Source organism: Tachysurus fulvidraco, chromosome 10 (assembly GCF_022655615.1).
Source record: "Tachysurus fulvidraco isolate hzauxx_2018 chromosome 10, HZAU_PFXX_2.0, whole genome shotgun sequence".
NCBI lineage: Eukaryota > Metazoa > Chordata > Actinopteri > Siluriformes > Bagridae > Tachysurus > Tachysurus fulvidraco.
Genome location: NC_062527.1, coordinates 792,501 through 820,000, shown reverse-complemented (window position 1 = coordinate 820,000; position 27,500 = coordinate 792,501). Strand labels below are relative to the sequence as shown.

Sequence of the window (27,500 nt, the reverse complement as noted above, 5' to 3'; positions counted from 1 at the left end):
GTACCCGGAGGAAACCCCCGAGGCACGGGGAGAACATGCAAACTCCACACACACAAGGTCACTCCACCACCACCCCGGCCACTGTGACACCCCCCCTTTTATATGCCACCTTTTTTTTTTTAAGTTTAAGAATAAGATTAAGTCTGATACACAACTGCTCTAATCGCTCTGATCCATCATTAATATGACATTGAAATGAATTGAAGTCGAGATCGATATTAATATTAATTTACTTAAAAAAAAGACAGTTTTATCATTTTGATAAATACTCTCATATTTATTATCATTCAGTCCTAAAAGAGAATGAGTGTGTTCGGATGTGACAAACTGGGAGAAACTGGGACTTTCTTCTGTATGACTCAATAGATAAAAAACAACACAGTGCTATTTGTCACTTGCAAAGAAAGAGCCTCACTGACTGGACTGACATCACAACAGAGCTGGTGGAGTGAGTAAACTGTGTTAACACACACACACACACACACACACACACACACACACACACACACACACACACACACACACACACACACACACACACACACACACACACACACACACACACACACACACACACACACACATTTTTATAGACTCCAGGTTTGTGTGTGGTATAAAGAGGGTCAGGCAGCTACAGCAGTGTAATAAAAAAGTATCTGGTCTGATTATAAAAAAAAATGATACTAAAGTAAATAACATTTACTACTAATAATAAAAACTAGACAAGGAACTGCATTGGCCATGAGAGAGAACGTGATTAATGAAAAATCTTTTTTGCCTCAGGTACGGTGCTCCTCGGAAAACAGTGGCTCGTGACTAAAAAGCTGCATTAAGTGTGTGCTTTCTTTGGAAAGCTGCATTCTGGGAGAAAACATTAATAACACATGAAAGTAGGTGCGGCTTTTTAGTTAACGTGCTCGCGTTTAAAAAATGATAATAAAAAAAAGTCCTTCGTAGACGAAAAACCACGATTGTGCAACACAAAGCAGCGGTTTTACACTCAGACACTTTATATAAAGGTTTACATGTCCTCATGCTGGAAGAAAGCTTCAGCTCGGGAACAAAAACAATTATATATATTATCGGGGTTTAAGCCCCAACACTGCCAAGCTGCCAATGTTGGGCCCTTGAGCAAGGCCCTTAACCATCTCTGCTCCGGTGGGGCTGTATCATGTCTGACCCTGTGCTCTGACCCCAACCTCCAGAGATGGAATATGTGAAGAAAAGAATTCACTCAATTTCACACAAAAGAATACATTCATATATCTACATATATATATGAAAGTGACGTGACATACGGCTAAGTACGGTGACCCATACTCAGAATTTGTTCTCTGCATTTAACCCATCCAAAGTGTACACACACACACACACACACACACACACACACACAGCAGTGAACACACACACACCATGAACACACACCCGGAGCAGCGGACAGCCATTTATGCTGCGGCTCCCGGGGAGCAGTTGGGGGGGTTCGGTGCCTTGCTCAAGGGCACCTCAGTCATGGTATAGCCAGCCCGAGACTCGAACCCACAACCTTAGGGTTAGGAGTCAAACTCTCTAACCATTAGGTCACGACTTCCCCCTGTATGTACAGTAAATACACACTGATTTCTTTTTTTTTATTTTTATTATCTTTAAAGTATTCTATATCGTTCTATTACCTTTCATCATTTTTGATGTTCTTTGATGTTATTCTTCCTCATTCGTGTGAACTGAATTTCCCTTCCGGGGGATTAACGAAAATAAATCTCATCTCATTCTGCTCACATCAATAAGTGAGATCTGAGCACTATTTTCTGCCCATTAATATGTTTGTTGCAGCCCCAAGAGATTTGTGTCATTTTTTTAGATGTCAGAACAGAAATCAGAACTCGTCGTCGTCCGTCGTCGGTAGCGACGTGCATAACTTTTTTGTGTGTGTTAACAAAGCGTTAAATGACTTGCATTGCTCTAAGCGGGTGGGGGGGGGTGTTGGGGGACGGGACGATGACGATGTCGCCGCCGTCCTCGGTGAAGGAGTGAAAGGTAAACGAGGAGAACGGGTTACACACCTGCTCCAGCTTGAAGATGTGCTGGTTGAAATAGTGTTGCAGTTTTTCGTTGGCGTAGTTGATGCAGAACTGCTCGAAGCTGTTGTTCTCATAGTCCTCGAAGCCAAAGATATCCAACACCCCGATAGACAAAATCTAGAAGAGAACAGACGTGAGTATTATAACGCTTCTGAGGAAACACAAGGTATATATATATATAAGCAAACGTACAGCATGAATAATACCTGGAGAGATATCGTGAGTAAATTATGAACATTACAGTAAAGTTTTATTGTAAGACTTTTCCTGATAACTGACTTTTTTCCACAGTGATGTATTACGGCCTTTGTTAGGATTATTAATTACCAACCTGATTAACAATGCAGGTAATTAATCTAAAGTAGACACTTAAAGTCAGTAACCCGAAAGAAATCCTCTTTGGTTCTTTTTCTTTTTAAGATGAAAGCTGTGGGACTGATGGAGCAGAATGGAGCAGGATGGAGCAGGATGGAGCAGGATGGAGCACAGAGAACAAATAAATCCAACGAGAAGGAAACCTCGGCTTCCTCGGCTGGAGATCTGATATTTTACTAGCCTGCTTTTGGACATGTTTATCATTCTAACAGAATATATTTTGCGAGACCTTTATGGATTATGCAGCAGATGTGAAGGGAACGGAGATACCTTGGTCGAGTCTTCTAGGTCTTTGTTGTTGAGAAGTGCGTGGTTGATACGGAAGACTATCCAGTCAAAGAGAGCGCCGTAGAGAGATTTAGCCATGGAGTCTCTCACTGTCCCGGCCTACACACATACACATACACACACACACACACACACACACACACACACACACACACACACACACACACCAAGGTGTGAAAAGCCACTGAAATGACCACACGTGTCTAAATAAAGGTCAGTTTCTGTATCTAATTCACACCACGGTTTAGCACATTAATGCATGAAGGACAGAACATGCAGCAGTCCACAAAGCCGCCCACTCGTCAGCGGTCACATAAGCAGCCGCGTCACAGCCGAGACGAGACGGAACGTTGGACTTGACCCCATGTGAGATTCGGTCTGTAAGCAGAAACTCTATTCACATTTCAGCCCTTTACCTTCTTTTAAAACCATTAAATATATAACAGCTTTTTTCTATTATAGGTGGGATATTGTGTGGATGTCAGGCCTAAGAAAAGCATTAGTGATTCTCTCTTTCTCTCTCTCTCTCTCTCTCTCTCTCTCTCTCTCTCTCTCTCTCCTCTCTCACTCTCTCCTCTCTCACTCTCGCCCCTTCTTTTAGCTCTCTTCCTCCCTTCCTCCCTCTCTCTTCCTCCCTTTATCCCTCCTTGCCTCCTCTGTCTCCCTCCCTTTCCCCCTTCTCTCTCTCTCTCTCTCTCTCTCTCTCTCTCTCTCTCTCTCTCATTCTCTATCTATTCCTCCCTTCCTCTCTCACTCTTCCTCCCTCTCTCTTCCTCCCTTTATCCCTCCTTGCCTCCTCAGTCTCCCTCCCTCCCCCTCTTATTCTCTATCTCTTCCTCCCTTCCCCTCTCACTCTTCCTCCCACCCTCTCTCCCTGCCCCCCCCATCTCCCTCCCTTTCTCTCTCCCTTACTCCCTCTCTCTTCCTCCCTCCCTCTTCTTCCCTCCCTCCCTCCCTCCCTCCCCCCCCTCTCTCTCTCTCTCTCTCTCTCTCTCTCTCTTCCCCCCTCCCTCTCCCACTCCCATTCCTGAAAGGCAGGGAGGTTCATGCCAAAAGCTTTAAGTGTATCCAGACCTACAAATCAACTCCAAAGCCACCGATCGATCCATAAAACACAGTCTGCCGGGCAAGACACTTATATCGTCTCTACAATGTCGAGTAACACACACACACCCTCCTTTACATGGAAGATGAAAAGAATACAACGTAAGGAGTAAATAAGCTAAAATGCAAACTTGGCTGATCGAGGTAAAAGGAAGATGAGTATTAAAATACAGAAAGCCAAACAGGACAAATAACGTGAGCACGGACTTTCTGAAGCCAGCGGAGATGATCCAGGCTTAGCTACTGTGTTGTGTGTTGTAGTGTGTGTGCTCCTGACTGTACATGTGTCTGTGTAGTGATCAGAGGTAAACTCACATCTCCCAACCTTCCTGTATCATGGATTAGCGTGTTATTTTTAGCTGAACTCTAGCAGCAAGCTCTGCCACACCACACCAACCCACCGCCGTTACATAAAACGCCCCCTTTATGAATCATTACTTTTAAATCAAGCTTTAAAACTCTCTCCAATCAAAAGATCAGCACTTCACATGCACTCATAGGAAGAACGTCTTTACGGTATCTTTTAAAAAAATGCACCAGAACAACTTACATAAGTAGAACTGAAATACTTATAGAGAATAACCCTTAATCTTTAATACAAGCTTTATAGCTAGAACACCCAGGCTGTAGGTAGCTAATGACTCTATAAACATACAGTATGTGGTGTTGGTTATTTGATTAAGATCAGTATGTAGACAGAAGAAGGATTAAAGCTGTTAGGATCGTGACTAATGGCTGACTAACAGCCTTTATTGACCACAGCGAACGTTGTGATACTGAACTCAGAGCTCAACACAAACACACTCAGGAACTTGATGAGTGATATTTAAAGTTATTGGGTCACATGGGCATATATACACAGATGGGTGGCAAGTTAAAGGAAAAAACGCCATCGTCATCGTGGAGGCCTGAAGAGCTTTAATGTGCCTCATTGACAGCCTGTGACTCGTGGGATTGCTGAGGAAGCTATCACGCCGTCTTTAAACCGCTGTAGTGTCGGTCAGCTTAGTGTTCGCTTAGTGATCAGTGAACATTTAAATACTTCAGCAAGAAGTAATCAGTGTTAAGTCTGTAATGACCTCAGAAATGACTCTGACATGTCGGTTTCCACTAGACTACAAACTGTTGTAGAAAGGACGTTATATTACATTACATCGACATTATTTCCTGTCCAGTGTCACCTAAATGAGGATGAGGTTCACTTCTGGATCTGGTTCCTCTCAAGGTTTCTTCCTCAGGCTTGATGATTAGGGATAATTAGTAAGTTAATTTTAAACTATAAAAGTTTCTATACTTCTGTAAAGCTGCTTTAAGACAGCTTCAATTGTTAAAAGCTCTGTACAAATAAATGGCATCACATTGAATCGAATGTCTCTGGATACGTAGCGGTCTGATGGAGCAACAATCCCGTAAACTTTATTCCCTCAGACCATTCCGTGACCTGTTATGCCCATCATGCTGGAAGAGATCAGGATCATCCAGCAATCGTTCATTCGCTCGCTCTCGCTTACTCAGGAATATGGTCGAGGATGACTCATCTGACCGGATCACTTTTTTCCACATCTCTGCAGACTGGTGCTTTTGGTTTTCTCAAATGTGCATTTATCTTTGTAATGAGAGGTTTGTGCACTATGACCCTGCTAACATCCCTCTCTATGTAGCTGCTTGCTGACAGTCTGATGGCGTACAGTGCAGCGAAGAAGCTTCAGTTGTGCACCATGACTTGCATTCATACACAAGTATCACACTCAGTCAATGTGTGTTTTTAACCATCGTAACCAACCCTTTTATTTTTCCTCTTGTCTTTCCCATAAGATCTAAAATCAGATGCGTCTACACGATCCCACTCTTCTACCCTCCTTTATTCATACTCTGTTTCTGACACTCATCTGCTTTCTGTCCCTTCCTTTTGGCTTCACAACTTATGAGACACATCTTTTAATTTCTTCCTCTCAATCTATTTACTCACTCTCATTCAATCCCTACGTCTCGAGTCACGGGGAGCACACACACACTCTCTCATTCACTCACACACACACACACTACGGACAATTTTCCAGAGATGCCAATCAACCTACCATGCATGTCTTTGGACCGGGGGAGGAAACCGGAGTACCCGGAGGAAACCCCCGAGGCACGGGGAGAACATGCAAACTCCACACACACAAGGCGAAGGTGGGAATCGAACCCCGACTTTTAACTTTATCTTTTTCAACATTTACTTGTATGATTTGTTTTTATATTCCTTTACTGCTGATATTTTGATTACTGCTACTTTTATTATATGCCTTTTGCTCTGGAGCATCTATACAGTGTTCTCGGTTACCCTTGAAAGGCACTTCTGATAAATAAAATTCTCCTATAATATTAAATAGGAATCACTTTCCTTAGATAAAAATCTCTCATTTTGTTTTAATTCCTCTTCTTAACTATTCCACAGAACATCACAGGATGTTAACGAAGGACGTTAATGACTCGTGTGACGCGGTAGATCATATTAAATGATCTAAATGATGATATTAAAATAAAAACAGCCACTGGATTTGGATATTCATATTCACAAAGGTTTGGCGATTAAATAAATAAATAAATAAATAAATAAATAAATAAATAAATAAATAAATAGTACCTCGGCCAGTTTATAAGGTACGATAAGTCGCTCTCCCACAGTCACGGTCTTTCTCGTGGTAAGAGCCTCAAAGAGCATCTCTTCCTTTACCTGAGAACAAAAAAGAAAAACAAATTAAGCATAAATTTAAAAAAAAAAAATCCAGACCATACAACCTGGGCATTCCTCAGTTAAATGAGGTGACTGTGTGGTGACAAAGTCATGCTGAGTTACGAAGTGTATTCATTCATCCATTCATCGATAGGAGCCTGTGCCTATCTCGGGCGTCATCGGGCATCGAGGCAGGATACACCCTGGACGGAGTGCCAACCCATCACAGGGCACACACACACACTCTCATTCACTCACACACTCACACACTACAGACAATTTTCCAGAGATGCCAATTAACCTACCATGCATGTCTTTGGACCGGGGGAGGAAACCGGAGTACCGGGAGGAAAGCCCCGAGGCACGGGGAGAACATGCAAACTCCACACACACAAGGCGGAGGCGGGAATCGAACCCCCGACCCTGGAGGTGTGAGGCGAACGTGCTAACCGCTAAGCCCCTGTGACCCTGATGTTTATATATATATACATATATTTTTATGAGACATTTATAGAAAAATCGGTTTATATCGGTGAATATCAGTGTGGATACATAAAAGATGAGTGCATGGACTTGCTATGGAAATAAGGGTGGTGTTGCTTAGGGTGGTGTTTATCAGATATTCGGTACAGCTCTGGCAATGCGGTGAGACACCGTGTAGTTCTGAACATAGAGCAGTTCTGCGATCTGAACGTACTATATATGAGACCGACTTTATTACCCGAACCAAACAGCATGTGTTACCTCTAGCAGTTCAGAGATGGTGGGAAGGACTTCGGGATTACAGATATCGATACAGTCGTCTCTGTACGTCTTCTTCTTGTAGCGGATGTTCCCCAGAAGAAGGATGGCAGACAACAGGGAGAAGATTCTGTCAGAAAACACGAGCACAAGCTTCATTAAACACGGCGATTAAAGTTTGTTCATGCTAACATATTGAAAATAATCGTAAAATTAAAAAAAAAAAAAAACACAGTTCGGTGCTAACGAGTTCGATAAGCAGATGCAGTGAGGAGAAATAAGTATTCTGACACATCTTTATGCTGTTTAATTGAATACACTTGAATACAGTGCATCATAATGATCATAATGAACGAAGGAAGGAAACAGTGAAGCCAGCAGTCAGCTGAAAAGAGCTGCAGGATAACCTGCAAGCAGCTGGAACAGTTACACAGAACTATAATGATAAGTGCTGAACTGCACTGCGATTGTCTCAGACATCTACGTTTGGAGATGTTTGGGCATTACATTTACAGCATTTAGCACACACCCTTATCCAGATTGACTTACAACTGAGCATATAGGGTTAAGGGCCTTACTCAAGTGCCCAGCAGTGGCTGCTTGGTGGACCTGGGGTTCAAACCCATGACCTTCCGATCAGTAGCCCAACACCTTAACCACTGAGCTACCACATGCCAAACATTACAACATCATTGAAGTAAACAGAGCGATGTACCAGACCAGAGAGGAGTTCCAGCCAAGAACCTTAATCTGGGGGTTCATGACAGATGCTTTATGAAGACCCCCAAACATACAGCCAAAAGAAAAATGTATCATTTATCAAATTAGTCAGAGAAGTAATGCATGATATCTTCAGCCTTCTGCTCTCTGTCTCGAGGTGACCACGGCGGATCGGTTGTTCCGCATACTAGATGTGGCAATGGGTTTTTACCCCGAATGCCCTTTCTGACGCAACAAATCGCATTTTAACCATTTCCCGTCAGGGCACGCCACAGCGAATCCACCTAACTCTATTCTCGGCATCGAAATCCCACTGACGATTTGCAAATCGATCATAAAATCAAACATGTTTAATAAATACAAGGTCAGAAGCTTCTGCATACACATTTAGCTGGAGACATGCACTGGAAGTCTAAGTTATTTCCCCTCATTGAAATTCAGCAACACAATCTGTGGCATTGTTATTAACATTATTATTATAAGCCTTGTTTTCACACGGACGCTATGTGAGCTTAAGCATCATGTCCTCTTCATGCTGGTGAAGTGGTGCGATGCGATTCGTACTGTTTACGGGTGGCTGGCAGGAATCCCACCATCTCCATGGCTAGCTGTAGTCTCTCGAAGTCGTGCTTCAGATCCTCTCCTTCCACGGTGAAGCAGTCCTAAAAAGGTGAATATTTTCAACGTCAGAACAGCTTCCGGAAACTCCGGTCTCTCACTCATTGTCTCACACTGCAGCTAAGTATGACATGCTTATGCTCACCAACGTTACTACATACGATTATAAATAGTGTCTAGCACCGAGTTAGCATCAGGTTCTTCGCCCAAAGTTGATGGTAAGAACATTTCTAGCATACAGTATTGCGTGTTACCCTCACAACACCCTTTGACACCAGCGCAGTCATGCTACGTTTTTTTAGCTCTACAATGTTAGCACGGTGCATGAAATCATGACATGGCATGTTTTTTTTTTCTCTCTTACTGCATGTTTTGTTGCTCACCCAACTTATCATTATTACATACCAGGGCTTCTGTTAAACCTTCAGCTCTATGAGTGAGGTCCAGGAACCTCTTTACACCTCATCAAAACCCGCTCATTTTTTCCCCCCACCGTTGCCCGACCGTGTGCCACAGAGGGGAAAAAAAGCCGGTTCTCCGAGTTTGTATGCTCTCGTTCCAATTAAAATGCTGACTTGCTGCTTTTTATCAGCCAACTAACAATATATGATACATTAAAACACACTGGAAAAACAAAGTCTTTGTGGCTGGCAGAAGGCGCTGGAGCTACAGGCCAAACTCCAAAACCCTAACAGCAGTGTATCAAAAAAAAACAAAGCTGTCCTGCTGGCTAGTTTAGTGCCTTGCAAATGTTCTAGTTATTTATTTATTTATTTATTTATTTATTTTCACTTCTAAAACATTTACAAAGAGCTACAAACTTAATCTGGTGCACAGATAAACCTCGATCACAGAAATACACAATACACATACGTTCGTGTATCTACTTATTCTAGAAAGGTGATGTTCTGTGTGCACGGACACGCTGTTGTAATACACGGGTATTACAGCTGTAGTGGCACAAGTGTCGCAATGCTACTACAAAAATAACACAGAAGCAGCAGTACACAAATAAATATATGCTGATGTGTAGAAGAGACCCCACAGAGAAAAGCACAGAGAGAAACGGGCAATAAAACACACACACACACACACACACACACACACACACACACACACACACACACACACACACACACACACACACACACACACACACACAAGTAACCAGAGAGGAGTCATATTAGAGTCGATATTATAGTCAGAGTCGATTATCTATCTTATATCTCTTCCTCTTCTACTTCCTCTTCTCTCTTTTACTTCTTACATTTGCACTCTATCCCTCCATCCTCCTCCCTCCCTCATACCCTCCCTCCCTCCTCCATCCCTACCTCCCTCACTCCCTCCGCAATCACGACCTCACCTCAACTCACCGACTACACGTCAACTAAAACACCCGACCTCTACTCCTCACTCTCACACACACCCACACCCACACCACCCACACACACCCACACACCCACCACACACACCCACACACCCACACACCACACACACACACACACACACAATTAATCATGAAAGTTTATATGAAGATTAGATGATATGAGTATTATATTAAATTTAAATTATTAAATATTAATATTAAACTTAAAAATTTTTCATTATTAAATAAATCATACTAAATAAATAAATAATAAAGAAATAACAATAATAAAGTAAATAAGAAAGAAATAATAGATACATAATATAAATAATAAATAAATCACATAGTGAAACAGTCAATAAAACACATCCATAGCCTTCTACTGCACACACACACACACACAAACACACAACCACAACCCACACACACACACCAATCACACACACCCACACACATGTACCATAGAGTATATTATATTATATGTATCTGCTATCTATTATATTCTATCTATGCTATTCTCTTCATCTTCATTTAAATCACTTCTTACTCTTCCCTTCCCCCTCCTTTTCCCTTCTCCCCTCCCTCACTACCTCCCTCCCTCCCTCCCACTACATCCCGCACTCACTCAATCCCTCCCATCACTAACGAAATACCGAATAAAGCAAATCACACTCACTAGAAACATGCAATAAAACACACCCCATAGCCTTCTACTCCCACCACACCCACACACACCACCACACACACACACACACACACCCACACACACACACACACACACCACACAACCACCATCACCCACTCAAGTCTATTTCTCTTATTTGCTCTTATCACATTCCCTTCACTTCCTCTTCTCTTATCTTCTCTTCTCTTACCCCTTTCTTCTCTTCCTCTTCCCTTTCCCTTCTTCCCCTTCCCCTCTTCCCTTCCCTCCTTTCCTCGTCCCTGCCCGTCTCGTCACTCCTCCCTCCCGCCCTCCTCTCTCGCTCTCTCTCTCCTCGCTCGCTCGCTCGCTCTCTCGCTCGCTCTCTCGCGCTCTCGCCTCGCTCTCTCGCTCCTATCTCGCTCGCTCGCTCGCTCTGCCTCGCTAGCATCGATAGAGTAGAAAGCAGTATGGATCTGTCACTAACACACATTTAGACGATACTGACCAGCTCGCTCTCATAGTAATTTTCCCAGTGTAGTCTGTACACCTTCTTTGTCATCTGGAAGCAAGGTACAAGGAGTTAGGAACAGATAACCTCTCCATCTCTCAATACCACACACACACACACACACACACACACACACACACACACACACACACACACACACACACACACACACACACACACACACACACACACACACACACACACTCTGTATATGAGGTGCTAACAAGCTGCTGACAAAAATACAAAACAAACATCCAAGTAATTCTCAGGTGATGTTTACACACTCATACTGAAACCCTTTCCAGAACGACTGACACACTGACACGGACTCGGCCATGAAATTAGCACATTCTCAGTATAACTGTTATAAACAAACGCTGCCACAGCTAAATATGGAGGAAAGGGTTGGAGTCTGAGAGCGAGGACTCAGCACAGACACGCTGTCTCAGTCGGTGCAGCGTGGAGTTACTGAGACGGTAAGAGACACAGCACTGGTACTGAGGAAGCGCACCGTTGCCTATCATGACAAGGAAGGCAGAAAGCCCGCCCGACATCTCACGCTGGTTCTGCCCCACGCTTCCAATCATGACTATCACCATGGCAACAGAGGCACCCAGCAACACGGAGAGTCGTCATGTTCTTTGTGTGAGAAGGATCATAGGGTGAGTGTATGGGAGTGAAAAACATCTGGGAAATAAATGAGCTGTGTGCTTCTTTAACAACAACAACAACAACAACAAAAAAAGACATAAATGATAAAATAAAAGAATCTGAATGTCTTTATTTATTTATTTATTTGTTTGTTTGTTTGTTTGTTTGTTTGTTTTAACAAGTGCATGTATAGTATTTGGTGTAGTCTATAAGCATAGTGTAGGTCAATGTGCGTTATATTTATTATATAAATAAACATAAGCCAAACGTTGTAATTCCACATAGAAAAAAAAAAGCAGATTTCAATCTGCCGTGAGGAAAGACGCTCCGAGGTGAAGAGAGAAAGACGGACCGAGTCTCACCTGGTTGAGGTAATGATACTCGTCTGGTTTCAGCAGATGGAAGGCTTTTCTCTCGTCGTCACTTGCTCCCGCCAAAAGGTAATAAAACACATGGTAGTTCCTGTAGATAGAGAAAAATCTTGTATATCGGAAAAAGAAATTTCAATTCAGAATACATTGAACTTCACTGGAGCGAGATGGGGGGGCATGGTGGCTTAGCATGGTTAGCATGTTCGCCTCACACCTCCAGGGTCGGGGGTTCGATTCCCACCTCCACCTTGTGTGTGTGGAGTTTGCATGTTCTCCCCGTGCCTCGGGGGTTTCCTCCGGGTACTCCGGTTTCCTCCCCCGGTCCAAAGACATGCATGGTAGGTTGATCGGCATCTCTGGAAAATTGTCTGTAGTGTGTGTGTGTGTGTGTGTGTGAATAAGAGTGTGTGTGCCCTGTGATGGGTTGGCACTCCGTCCAGGGTGTATCCTGCCTCGATGCCCGATGACGCCTGAGATAGGCACAGGCTCCCCGTGACCCGAGAAGTTCGGATAAGCGGTAGTCTGTCTGTCTGTCTGTCTGTCTGTCTGTCTGTCTATCTATCTATCTATCTATCTATCTATCTATCTATCTATCTATCTATCTATCTATCTATCTATCTATCTATCTATCTACCTGTAAATAACCAACAGTTACATAAGATCTTTTTGCATATCTCAGCATTAAAGTCTGTTAAACTAGAACCATCTACAAAAACCTGGCCAACTGAAGTTCATGCATAGTTAAGCTCCTACAAACAGATACTGGCGCTGATATAAACAGAACTGGCAAAGCTGGCTCTCAGATCATAAGACTTCTTTTCTGGGAATACGAAGCGAGTGAACGGCTTTATAATTGACGCCAGGTCTTTGCAGTTCGCTCGGGTCCAGTCGGGTTTGTGAGTGATGTTAAGTTTCCTCTCAAATATAAAAACAAGAAACTCTGCAGGACATACATGAGCCTGAGGACTCAGAAAACCGATGACAGAGTCATATTTATGGATTATTAAGGAGTAAAGACACAGATAAAGCTATGAGGTTTTTTTCCCCTTCAGTGATTCGTCTACTAGTTAACCGTGGACTCCAGCTGACTCCAGACCCAGGTTGTGCGATGCTTTCTGTTTCCTTCTTAAAACATCTTCATGTCTTCTCAGCAGACCGCACGCTGTGCACGGCCCGGCTCGTCGCTGCTGGGGTCTCCGGATTTAATTGAGTTCATTTAAACCTTGTCGAGTGAATCGTTAATAAAAGAGAATCACATGACAACTACAATTAAATATTTTTTAAATACTGTGCTAATTAAAAATAACGAGTGGTGAAGTTTACACAGAATTCCGCTTGCTTCTCTTTTTCTACCCTTCCGGAGGCATCCCGAGATTAGACCAGCTCCAGTCGGGTTCTGCTTCATGAAGGTTTCGAACCTTCGATGAGAAGAGGTCAACCCTGTGAGGGTCCTGAGGCATGTAGAGATGTACCAGCTCCAGGTGGAATTATTTGGTGAAATTTATCATTTATATATTGCGATTTGATAAATTTGATTTGAAAAGAAAGAAGGGGTCACGGTGGCTTAGTGGTTAGCACGTTCGCCTCACACCTCCAGGGTTGGGGGTTCGATTCCCGCCTCCGCCTTGTGTGTGTGGAGTTTGCATGTTCTCCCCGTGCCTCGGGGGTTCCCTCCGGGTACTCCGGTTTCCTCCCCCGGTCCAAAGACATGCATGGTAGGTTGATTGGCATCTCTGGAAAATTGTCCGTAGTGTGTGAGTGTGTGTGTGAATGAGAGTGTGTGTGTGCCCTGTGATGGGTTGGCACTCCGTCCAGGGTGTATCCTGCCTCGACGCCCGAGATAGGCACAGGCTCCCCGTGACCCGAGAAGTTCGGATAAGCGGTAGGAAAGGAATGAATGAATGAATGAATGAAAAGAAAGAAGAGCTTGGCATTCAGTAGGTTTCAGTGTTGGTGTCAGAAGAGAAAGTCTGTTATTGTTTCATCTCCAGATATTTGGAGCCATGAACAGAGACAGAGCGACCGCGGCACTGCGCTGTCGACTTACCTCTCATTGTGCTCCTGATAGACCAGTCTGGATTTCTCTAGTAGATATTTCTCCACATAGGCTCTGAAAAATAAAAGTGATCACGTCATGAGCACATGCAAGAGATTTTCCTTTGGGAACGAGTCACATCCTGTGTGCTAGCTTACCCTCGGACTGTGCCGCTCTCCTGATAGTTAACTTGGATAAACTTGCCGAAGCGGCTGGAGTTGTTGTTGTGGGCTGTTTTAGCGTTCCCGAATGCCTGAGGGGAAAAAAGGATGCAGGTGTTTTAGAAAAGACAACAATCGAAACACCAAAAGTAAGAGCATGCAGTGACAAGGTACAGAGCTCTGGGACTCTGGATGGCAGAACCGTAGCTGACTACACGGCCGACGAAATCACAAATAAATGACACGGTTGCTCTGTGTTCTTTAGGCCTAGTCGACGTCTGGCAGGATAAATCACTCAGAAGCACTTCTAGTCCACCATCTTCCATACTGACAGGAAGCTCTGGCTCACATTATGGTGTGGAGGCACTTCTACGAAGCTCAGGTCGTTTCTGCTCTGCTTATTCTGGAGCTCATGCAGAAACACACATGCCTTATCACGACTTGCCTCTCTCTGGAACCATTCAAAAACTTTTTCAAGCAGATTCAACAAAAGTCAACAAAAGCGTTTTAACAACAAATCAACTGGAGGGAAACGCAGACCTCAGATGAAGCGACTGTAGCGTTTATTACACAATCCGTTAGGGATGTTTGCTTAGCTGTTATTCCCGGTGCTTTCCATCAAATGCGTCTGCGTGCAAACCGCTTAAAAGGTACCACAGGTAGTTTAAGAAGGAAACACAGAGGTGAGACCATGGGGCAGGAGTTTCTCTTGTCTAAACACACAGAACTCCACACATGAGCTCCTCAGCATGAAAAGGAGAAATTAATAGCAGTGTGAACTTGAACATGGCTACGAGACTCTCGAGGAGGTTCCTGAGGCCCGGAGGCCGCTGGGAGCCATCGCTGAAGGAGCGGTAGGTTTAGACCACTCCATCGTGTAGCACTGTAGTGTAACGTGTGCGCTTGTCGAGCTCTGGTATGTTAAACTGTCCATCTGGGACTTAAAAAGCCAGACAGTTAGTCAGAGAACGAGAATGCCATTAAAAAAAAGAAAAGAAACAAAAAACAACATGCTTATCCCTTACACGGTTCTATCACAAGATATACTGAGCACGCTGCTGTATTTTTTACTAAAGTGCTGAGTCATTTTTCTAGAGTACGGCAAAAGATTTAATAAACGTTCTGTGTTGAACGTATTCGTACTGTAGTGCTTGAGATCCTGTAACAGCATGCATGGATCCTATTAGCAGGTAATGAGAGTGGATTGTGGTCTGGCCATCAGACGTTTTACACACTGGTACATGCTGTTAATATGTATGCGAACACAGAAAAGCACAATTTCACACCCTCCCGCTCTGACAGGGTAAACGCTTGCCTAATTCCAGCTCAATCGGGGTTTAGTGACGGCTCAGAGCAACAGGCGGCGGATTGGCTGCCGAATGCTGAATTTCTCTCGTAGTGAACAATTTCCGTTACGTTCGATTCGATTCACATTTGACATAGTTCGTGTTAGCGCTTGTGACTTTAAAGCAGCTTTACACAAATATGGTGGTGAGGAATATCTCTTGATGAAGGAACCTCACTCCTTCATTTCCTTTCTCTACGTAGGGATTTATTTGTCCAGGAACTTTATTCTAGTTTTATTTATCAGTCCTAAAGCTGTCTTTATGATTTTTAAGTGATGCGTCCTATCGTCTGCAATCTCATCGTTCTACATGTGAGTTCATCCTCGGCAGGGAGCGCCTCTAAGTGATGACACTCCAACCAGATGTAGAACATCTGGGGTGGATCAGGCAGGTCCACAGAGCAGAAAAGGGATTTTTCTTTCTCTCACAGACTGCACATAATCAAAAAATGCACTTGCACTAACGGCAAAAAAACAACTGTGGTGCAATGTTTGGGGGTTTTTGTGTGTTTTTGTGTGTGTTTTAATAATGAATCATTGTAAATATACAGTATCTCACCCATAATCTTGTCTGAACAACATGCAAACAAGTAAAAAAACAATTAGTAAGTATCACAACACTTCCATTTATAATAATCTATAACAATGACTAACTCTGAGACTGTCCTAATAATTCTGTTATAAATAATTCACCAAAGCTAATTATATTTATTCATTCATTCATTCATCTTCTACCGCTTATCCGAACTTCTCGGGAGATGGGAGTGCCAACCCATCACAGGGCACACACACACTCTCATTCACACACACACACACACACACACACTACAGACAATTTTCCAGAGATGCCAATCAACCTACCATGCATGTCTTTGGACCGGGGGAGGAAACCGGAGTACCCGGAGGAAACCCCCGAGGCACGGGGAGAACATGCAAACTCCACACACACACACACACACACACACAAGGCGGAGGCGGGAATCGAACCCCTAACCCTGGAGGTGTGAGGCAAACGTGCTAACCACTAAGCCACCGTGACCTCCCTAATTATATTTATTCCTAATGATCATTTTTTTGGGAGGTCCAAAGAAACCGAGAGATCCTTACAGACTGTACTTTACTTTGAGCAAATAACAACCCCTGGACTTGCACCGGTTGTCCATGGTTACTGCCTCCTTAAGATTTCAGCATTCACCTGCACAAAGTTGTGCTCATTTCAAAAGAGTACAGCAGCCAGGGCTACGTCCTAATCGTACGGTCCGCGGTTCAAACGAACAAAAGGCTTAAATGCTCATAACACTGCAGAACGAGCAGGACAGAACGGTTAAGGGGAAGATTTAGAAGGAGAGCACAAAATAGGTCAGAGACACAGTGAGTCACCCTAATGCTCCAGAAATGATTGTCTCAGACTAATTCCAGCGCTGGCACATAAGTTATTCAAAGGAGTGGAAATATGTGGGGTGATTTGCACAGACCCAGTCGCTCTCTCCCTACGGGCAGGACACAGCAACAGTGCGTGAGGAGCTCAAGGACGTTTAAAAGGATAGGATGCCAGCTAGAGGGCTAGCTCAATTGCCTGCTTACTCACACACACACACACACACACACACACACACACACACACACACACACACACACACACACACACACACACACACACACAGTGTTTAAGTTCTGGCATCCTCCACATCCACCATGCGGATTTCGTAATAGCCGAACAGCCAGAATAAGAACAAGAAGTAATAAAAACCGTGGAGCCTGTATCATTTCTCATTTAAGTGGCCTGTTCTGATTACAGAGCCATTACATGAAACTTCATAAAGCTTAAATCCTCAGCTTCCGCATTTGGTCATGGATGTTATTACCCTGACAGAGTCTCCTGGCTTTCACAGTAAGTGTAGGGTACAGTGTGTAGGATGTGGTTTGGGGGCATGCTGGGTAGGAACAGGTGCCTGCGCAGCAGATTTATGGAGGTTGACTCTACTTGTAGTGTTCAGTTTGGCAGATTTCCAGTATCACACTCGACTATGGTTTCTATCTACCTTTTTTTTTTCCTGGGGGTGCTGGGGTATATATTATAGAGTATGGGTACAACTTGTGGTGAAAGTAGTACAGCGTTTTACTGGGTGTCGTTCATGTCGTGCTTTGTGTGTCTTAAAATCTAAACGTTTCATGGAGAATTTGTCAAGATGTCATTACAGAACAACGTGACATGTCTGCGGCTGCACTCACATCCAGGTGAAACTTAATTTGGGGGCTTAAAGATAAGAGCTAAACACACAGGGCTACAGTTAAAGACTAGTAAAGCTCAGATACTGTAATAAAACAGCAGCCTTTATGTTTGTCACATAAACATTACAGCGCGGTGAATTTCTTTCTGCACGTTCCCAACTTTGGTGGTTGGGCTCAAAGCACAGGTTCAGACATGATACAGCACCCCTGGAGCAGAGAGGGTTAAGGGCCTTCCTCGAGGGCCCAACAGTGGAAGCTTGAAAGTGCTGAAGCTTGAACCCTGATCCTCCAATCGATAATCCAGAGCCTTAACCAGTTTAACCATCTCTGCTACTACTACTATTAGCCTTTCTGACCTGTCCCAGTATTTGCGTCTGACTTTAGCACTACATCAGAACTTAAGTACACAAAATCATTTCCCAGGTAACACACAACTGCCTTTCTTTACTCTGAAGGCACTCGTAAGCCTCCAAGCTCTTCGAATGATTCGATCGTCGTCACAAGCGACAGAATAGCTACATCCGGAAGCCTCTTATTAAATCGTCCTCCCGTCTCGCTATCTCTGAGGGGTGGGTACAGTATGTCGATGTCCTTCCTAAGCTCGGTGAGAGTGTGATTCATCGTCTCGTGAAAGGTCCGTCTGCGTCATAACGGAAGTCGCTTCCGAAATCCATTCAAAGCTTCATGGGCTTATCAGGTAGCAGTCCCAATAACCCACCGCTGCAGGAGTACTCCGGTTTCATCCGAGAGCGTTGGTAATGTTCATGGATTAACCCTAACCATCCACAACACAAAGTACTGTAATAGCTCTGTATCTGAACCCCCTAAACCGATCCTGTGAGGTTAATCTGTTAAAAGTGCCAATTCAGTCCTTTTTCTTTTTGTAAAGTAGTTAGAACTAAACAGAGCAGCTCAGCCTTGGCTTCTTGTCTCTCTTAAGATCATGTTTACTCTGAAGGGAGGTCTTAAGGAAGGAACTGATGCAATACCGGGGCCTCATTTTCTTTCCCGCTCCCTTCTGAGCTTCTCACAGAAACAAATTCCAGAGTCACCGCTGTCTCACATCACTGACCTCCCTGGATTGTGATTTTGATCAGAATGTCTCAAAGATCTCCTGGAGCAGTCCTTCCTGCTACATTCCACAGGCCAACAATAGTGCTAGTGTTTCCTGTGCGCAAGTAAATGTACTGAGAGCAGGAGAGAGAGAGAGAGAGAGAGAGAGAGAGAGAGAGAGAGAGAGAGAGAGAGAGAGAGAGAGAGCATAGGACACACACTCTTGCTTCAGTAAGCCACTTCAAAGGCCAGAGATAAGTAAGTTTTTTTATCCTCTTCCCTTCTTCGCTTAAGAAGGCTAGACGAGGGACTGGAGCTGAAGTTAAGAAGACTGTGTGCAGCGGCACGAGAGGCAGCTGCCAAGCCGAGTGAGTGGCGTTATGTAATAAATAAAGATGGCCAAGCTCTGAATACAATGGCCTACCTGTGCCACTCAGTGCACAGAAGCTCCAGGTTCTCCCAGATCAAGCGTCTCAGAGGCCTGATGTTTGGCTCAGCTTTCTCTCAACTCCTTATAAATGTGATTATATTAAATGCAGAGCTGATCCCAACACTACTAATTGGAAGTTCTGGATGTACCCAAGCACTTGGTCATATTTTTAACAGACACACTATTGGATAGAGCAAACAAGCCAGTTGTTATGTATAAAAGGGAAGTATGAATAAAAAGAAATGTAAAAAAAGACAACTCAGGAGATATTAATACCATCCAGGATGGACCGCTGAAGCAGCAAAAAAAAATCCTGCCTGAAACCATAAATAACGGTAAACAACTCGATTCAATTGTATTTGTACGGCACTTTTAACAATGTGCATTGTCTCAAAGAAGCTTTACAGAATATATGTTCAAGATTAATATTAGACTTCGATTTAAATGGTTTTGTATTTATCCGTAATGAACAAGCCTGAGGTGACTGAGGTGAGGAAAAACTCCATCAGATGGAAGAGGAAGAAACCTCGAGAGGAACCAGACTCAAAAGTGAACCTCATCCTCATCTGGGTGACACTGGAGGGTGTGATTATAAACTGTTATAAACACCAGAGAGTGTTATTATGAATCATGTCCTTTCTACAGTCAGATACAGTCTGATAATCATGTATTTATTAGGAGGTCGTTGTCTTCAGAGACCACACGGAGTCGGCATCTTCTCTTCCGATGTCTGAAATCTTCATGAAGCGTAAACCAGCTGGAGCTGGAACATCTCTAGATACCTCAGGATCCTCACAGGGACAACAACAATAAACTTTCCTTCATCCTATGAATCCCATCCAGGGAAGAATGAATTTCACTGTGCTGTAACATATATATGTGACAATAACAAAAGCTTCTTCTACTCTATGTGCCAGCAGGGACTTTTATTTTGTTTTGTTGTTGTTTTGCTTTATTCTGCGTATTGAACAGGATGATGTGGTGTATCGTATCTGTAGTGGATTATTCTTAAGGAGTTGTACAGTATCTCCTCTTGAAAAGGTGACATGAAGAGTGGTAAAGAAGTTGGATTACCGCTCGGACGTTGGGAGTTCATGTCCCAGCAGCAGCAAGCTGCCATTGTTGGGCCCTTGAGCAAAGGCTTCAGCCCTCAACTGCTCACAAGTCGCTCTGAATAACAGCGTCAACCAAATTCTGTAAATATAGTGATGGATTACAAATACCTCAGTATTAAATCCCTCGTGGTTCCCGACGGTCATTCTAATGACTGTTAATCTGCTGCAGGTCAAATGATTAAAACTCCTCTGACAGACTGATTATAGAAGAAGCCTTTATTATCACCACATATACATTACAGCACAGTGGAACTCTTTTTTCTTCACATACCCCAACTGAGGAGGTTGGGGCCAGAGTGCAGGGGCAGCTATGATACAGCACCCCTGGAGAAGGGAGGGTTGAGGGCCTTGCTCAAGGGCCCAGCAGTGGCAGCTTGGCTGTGTTGGGCCTTGGTCCTCCGATCAACAACCCAGAGCCTTAACCTGTTGAGCCACCACTTCCCCCCAGTGCAGTACAAAAGTATTTATTTTTTTATCTTTTAAAGAGTTTCAGCTAAATATTGTTGGTATTTTGTTAATATTTATCTAAAGGTTTCTTCCTGATGTCATCTCAGGGAGTTCTTGCTTTGTGTCTGACCTAACCAAATGAGCACCAAATCAGCACCAAATGAGCACCAAATCAGCACCAAATCAGCACCAAATCAGCACCAAATCAGCACCAAATGAGCACCAAATCAGCACCAAATGAAAGGAAAAATCTACTAGATGTTAAAATGAAGTCACTTCAGCACCCATGTTACCCCACATTACTTCCCTACATGTAGATCCCACATTCTCTATTGCCTCTTTTCCACCAGAAAGACCCGGGTGCTGGTTCAGAGCTAGCGCTGGTGCTGGTTCAAAGTTGTTTCCACTGGTGAACCTTCTAAGAACCGGTTTGCCTTTCCACCGGCTAGCGAGCCGTCACAGCGCCGAGTGTGACGTCACTGTATACGTGTCACGCGGCAAACACAAACACAACAACAATGGCGGATGTTGCTTTACTGTTAATGCTCATGGCTTTGCGAACCTACATTAACACCCAAACGCGGCGAATAAAACGTGTACGTGCGGCTCCGTGTAATCTGTATAAACGGTGGTTGTGATCGATAAAGTACATAACGTTATTTTATCGTTAACGCAGAAAAAAAGTTAGCCTTAGCATGTAGCTACCTACTATCATGTGTGCTGATAATGTATCATATCGCGGTAAAGTAAAAGTGTATTAAACATTAGTATACTTAAGGTACATTAGCAAATGCGCTAACAGTAGCCCCGGACACAAGCGGTTCTTAAGTCTAGACCAGCAATGTTTTGGTGCTACTTAAGAACCACTTTTCCTGGTTCGGAGCCGGTGCTTTGGCGGTCGAAACAGAAAAAACTGGTTCTAAATTAGACTCCGAACCTGCACTCAAACTGCCTCGGTGGTAAAGGGGCACATGTGTTGAATACCACATGACTTAATCACCAACATCACCCTTGTGCGCTCAGTTGCTTCCCTGAGAAACAGATCGTTGAAGATGTCAGAAATTTGGAGCCAGACTCTGACTCTGAAACAGGAACCTGTTGAAAGCACCTGCGCTTTTTCCGTCTCGGCTGTGTTACAAACACAAAACAACAAAACAGGTACAGCGTTCGGAGATGTTTCCCTTTATCGTACACTCAGAGACGAGAACAAAGCACGGTGCTGTGAGGAAATGAAGTGGCTGTCTATAAAATTCTAATAAAAAGGCCTGCAGAATGCTGAGGTGTTCGGTGTCGTCAGTTGGTGTAGTGTGCTTATAAAAAAGAAAAAAGTTTTAAAAGGCATTAAGGTAATGAACAGACTTGTTGTGGTTAGACACAACAGGAAGCTTGTGGTCGTGGCTCTGAAGGGGTCCAGCATTTCTGCTGCAGTGAGATAGGTGACGTGAGGAAGCAGATACAATAATAATAATAGCTTGAGTGAAAATAAAACAGAGTGCAGAGGAGTAATGGCTTGGATACGCTCACATTTCGAGAGACGAGGAGAGAGAGAGAGAGAGAGAGAGAGAGAGAGAGGTAACCTGTTCTGTGCCACAGCAAGTAGAACTAAATTTGTAAAGTTCATCGCGACAAGTAAGGTGCAAGTATTCGCAAAGGCCGGTGCTTTTTGGAGGCGACTGGACATATGGGTATGTGTGACTTTTTGAGGCAGGTGGACAGAAAGCTTGTGAAAGCTACTGGACCGCTAGGGTGCCGATACTTTTGGAGGCAAGCGGACATGAGCATGTGACATGATCCGAATACCCGTGATGCAATAACCCTCATTGTCCTGAGTGTTTTGATACATGACACATCAATGTTGTGGAAATTTTTTGATTTTGCTTATTTTGTGGGCGGGGCTGCACGTGACGTCACGTGACGTGACTATAATCTCTTACACTGCCGTCAAATACGTTACAGCTTGCGTCTGACAGCCTGCCAACACACAAGTCACATTATTCTCTGTGTAGATCCCAAACAGCACTCAGCAGGCAGGACGAACGGGTCGCTCGGTGCGAGCCTCGAGCTATTCACATGCGTGAACAAACATCTGGATCCAATTGGGCTCCAGGAAGACTTCTTGATGGCTTCTCACCATCTCCCGATCGCCTGTCGACATGGGCAGAGGTGAACAAGAAACACACGTTGTGGTTGGAGGATCTGATGGATTTGGGTCTGCGGTTACAGTTTGTTTGCTCGAGTGTGTTCAGAGAGTTGGGTGTGGAGTCCTGGAGAGGAGCTGAGCTTGTACTTTTAAGCTTGAAATTCAAAAAGTATTGGTACCAGGCCAACAGATACAGACGGGCACAGACACACACACACACACACACAGACACACACACACACACACACACACCCTGAAGCTAGAAATGTTAAACTAAATATATAACACTCACACACAGGCGCTGAGGTATTTATTTCGTTTTTTTTTTTTCCACAGTGGATCTCATCTTGCTTTGTGTGAAGGTGAAAGATGAAGAAACAACTCGTCTTTAGAAGCTCTTTATAAAACTAATATCTTCAGCATGTCGGTCTCAGGCGGTTTGGATCGCCTTGCCTTCATTTCCTTTAATGTAAACCCGTATTAATAGACAAAGTTGGCCTTTGAGTAAGATTACGATCACCGTCTTAACATCACCTAGGGTTCCTTTAGAAGATGGATTTCTTTAAGAAAGAGATTTACACGTAAAAATGTAGTTACACATAAGCAGAGTGTGTTATTTTTATAAGGAGTGTGTGATGTGGAGCGTCTTAAACAAACAGCAACTAGCCAACGGTTTTATTTATTAAAGACAGGGTCTCTGATTTTTGAGAAATGCTTCAGAAAACCGAGTCGGGCCGAATAATAAACAAAAATCGAAGCAAAAGTCAAAACAAATGTGTAGCCGATGAGCAGAAAGGGGCGGGGCTTGTCAATATGGGCGGGGAGAGTGTTCGGGGCGCATGTGTGACATTAGCAGAAAGCGGTTTTAACATCGACATGGAGGATAAAAACAAAGAAAGAAAGAGAAGAAAGACTTACGATAAGGACAAGAAGTAGGACGTGTTAATATAGGATCAGCTTTCCAGCGCTGGAGAGAACTGAAGGAGCAGGAAGTTGGCCACATATTCACAGGTTGGAGTTTCCCGAGTCAATAACTCCTGAGCTAAACGCTGTTACTACACAAATAACACCTCTTTTCTATCGTAGTAATGTAGAGAGGCAGCTACAACCGCGTTTTGTGTAGTAACAGCGTTTAGCTCAGGAGTTATCGACTCGGGAAACTCCGACCTGTGAATATGTGGCCGACTTTACTTAAGACGCCGAGGCGCTTTTTTCCTTCTCGATAGGTGAGTAACGTTGGTTTTGCTTTGTTACACAGAACTAATATATGCCTTTGTCCTTTACATCATTATGCTTGTGTGGCATTTTTGCTTGTTTGTTTATCTACAATCGTATTGTTCTTCCCTTCAGCTATGATAAAGACACGTTTCTTTCTGTTAGTCGCCTGGGTTACGTATGTATGTGTGGGCGGAGCTATCGATACAGGAGTGGGACCCGTTTGGGTTAGGGGCGTGTTTGTTTTGGTGATGTCAACATTGGCTTTCAAACGACGGAGACCTCACCTTTAATGAAGGACACGTAGGACATTTTAATGGTTTGTAGGTGATTTAATGATGTGGGACATCCAAGAGACACTACAACAATGATTATAGTTTTGAGGGGTTTTTTTTAATCATCGGATAATTATTAGTCTCAGATTATGTGGAGTGTCTGCTTTACATGAGTGAGCTGTTACTATAGAAACATTAACGTACAAGACATATGTGTGCATTAATATTCACGTATTGTTAATGTAACAGTGGGAAATGCCAGCTGTTAGATTAATACGCTCACCGCACTACATGGAACATGACTGCACAGTCTATACTCTTTTGTTCACAATTCTAGTCTATTACAATGGAACACCGCATGTTTATTCGCATGTTTCACTGCAAGTTATATACTGTATACAAAATTTTAAAATATTAAAAAAAAATCCTTGACCAATCAGATTTGAGTATTCCACCCTCCGTTATGCCTGTTGACAAAAATCTACCTAGATGTGTATGTGCTTCATGTAATAACGTTTGAGGAGAGAAATTGCATCAGCAAGCCTGACGCTGATTGCAGCTCTCACACACAAGGAGCTGCGAGAGATGAAGTGAAGCGTTTATGAACTGCTGACAGATTTCAAGGTGATACGCAAGTTCAGCAGCGAAAACTGGAGAAGCGGCGAACGCAGGCAGGGTGTAAACTAGGCCGAGTGTGTGTGTGTGTGTGTGTGTGTGTGTGTGGGGAAATAGAGATTCTGCTGACAGCATGTGGGGCCTATTCGCACCAGGCAAAGAGAACAAATCAGCATCTAATTACAACCGCCAGAGCTGCAATGCAGTGCCAAGCAAAATCACACCATGACACTGGGACAAAATCCTCATCCGAGTGAGTGTGTGTGTGTGTGTGTGTGTGTGTGTGTGTGTGTGTGTGTGGGTGTGTGTGTGTGAGTGTGTGTGTGTGTGTGACAAATATTTTTAACTTATTCCTCAGTAAGATTGTAATATAGAATGCTTAGGTTTCATCAGGATGCAGCATTCCTTCTAGACAAAAAGCTGAACTGAAATTTCACTGCTCTGAGCTGCAATGCAGATGAAACGCAGCGTCCACGTTGTTACGGAGTCCTTCGCATCACTAGCAGTAAAATGAAGAGAAACACCCGACCCGACTTGACCCGACTCGACCCCGACTCGACCCGACCCGACTCTCTAAACCAAGGATTTCCAGACTTAAGCAAAATCTCTAAACTAGACACACAAAATGCCCAGTTATGACTCTAATCACTGTCACGACTGGAGGTGAAGGCAGACAAATGATTTCTTAAAGATCAAACAAACAACCGAAGCTGTGACAAAAATAAGAACAAGACGAGAACAAACCTTTGGGTGAGGCTTTGGTGTGCGAACACCACAAAAATGACAAACACACTGAAACATATTTTTTTTGAAGAAACTGAGGAGCTTTAACGCAAAACAGGTGTGTGTGTGTGTGTGTGTGTGTGTGTGTGTGTGTGTGTGTGTGTGTGTGTGTGTGTGTGTGTGTGTGTGTGTGTGTGATGAGGACGTGAGGTGTCGGGGCTGATGGGTAATGCAGTTTAGTGTCGATTCCGGCATGACCAAAGACATCAATATCTAGATGTCAGGATTAGTATCAGAGGTGTTTAATTAACATTTCTGAAGGTCCAGCTACATGAAACGTTGGGGGGTGGGGGGTGGGGGGGTGCCTACTGAAGCCTTCAAGCCTACTGAAAGGTCTGTTTTCTGAACCATCTTCAGGGTTTTACAATAATGGCTGAATCCTTCTAATGCTGTAGAGAAGAAACCAAGATTCATTCATTCATTCGTTAATTCCCTACCGCTTATCCGAACTTCTCGGGTCACGGGGAGCCTGTGCCTATCTCAGGCTTCATCGGGCATCGAGGCAGGATACACCCTGGACGGAGTGCCAACCCATCACAGGGCACACACACACTCTCATTCACTCACACACTCACACACTACGGACAATTTTCCAGAGATGCCAATCAACCTACCATGCATGTCTTTGGACCGGGGGAGGAAACCGGAGTACCCGGAGGAAACCCCCGAGGCACGGGGAGAACATGCAAACTCCACACACACAAGGCGGAGGTGGGAATCGAACCCCCGACCCTGGAGGTGTGAGGCGAACTTTGAACCCAAAGTACTTCATGTATTTTGTCACTGCTATGGTGGTATAAACTTCTTCTTCATTAAGATCTTCACCCTCGTCGTTGTATTCTCTCACACCTCTTTTCTCCCGTGCTCGTGGCCGACGAGTCGCCTTTAGCTAAATATTTGCCAAATGTTCATGATTCAAAAATCTGCTACAGAAGCAGAAACCGTATTGCTGGTCCGTGATGTTCTTCCCATACTAGAACTTCCTTCCATATCCAGAAGCAGTTCTGAAATGTTTCGAAAAACAAAGTAGGAAATAAATTCAGTTTTATAAGAAAACCAGCACACACTTAGAAAGAAGGTCAGAAGAAGAGGTCCCGAGGGCTTTTTTTTTTCAACCAGAGTTATGATTTCCTCTCGATGCCTTGACCCTACTGGGAAAGAAGCTACTGTTCCACATTTATTGGAGGAAGTGATAAAACTAACCAAGCTAGCGATGAGGGTTCAGTGAAGGTTTACAAATGGAAAGGATCTAGAAAGCTTTAACGACGCAGCGCATTTCTGTCTGTAAAACGTCAGACAGCCGATGGTCTGGTTTGGGCTCTTAACATATTAAGTTCCATTACATCATCAGGCGGCATCTTTAAAGTCTTAAATGCTGTGAACGCGTGTGTGTGTGTGTGTGTGTGTGTGTGTGCGTGTGTGTGTGTGTGTGTGGTCTACTCCAGATGAGGTCAAGCATTTGAGGTTGA

General features: G+C 43.8%; 1 protein-coding gene across 4 annotated transcripts in view; it reads right to left on the bottom strand.

Moving 5' to 3' along the window:
- The window catches only part of myo9ab (myosin IXAb), a 97,050-nt gene that overhangs the window by 30,855 nt on the left and 38,695 nt on the right, over positions 1–27,500 (bottom strand). For all 4 annotated transcript variants that reach the window (XM_047819271.1, XM_047819269.1, XM_047819272.1 and 1 more), the window contains exons 3-11: positions 14,379–14,473; positions 14,233–14,295; positions 12,177–12,276; positions 11,161–11,214; positions 8,590–8,687; positions 7,309–7,435; positions 6,475–6,564; positions 2,724–2,840; positions 2,061–2,195 (exon numbers count right to left, since the gene is read on the bottom strand). In XM_047819271.1, the coding sequence (XP_047675227.1) occupies positions 2,061–2,195; positions 2,724–2,840; positions 6,475–6,564; positions 7,309–7,435; positions 8,590–8,687; positions 11,161–11,214; positions 12,177–12,276; positions 14,233–14,295; positions 14,379–14,473 (879 nt within the window). The remainder of the gene's footprint in view (positions 1–2,060; positions 2,196–2,723; positions 2,841–6,474; positions 6,565–7,308; positions 7,436–8,589; positions 8,688–11,160; positions 11,215–12,176; positions 12,277–14,232; positions 14,296–14,378; positions 14,474–27,500) is intronic.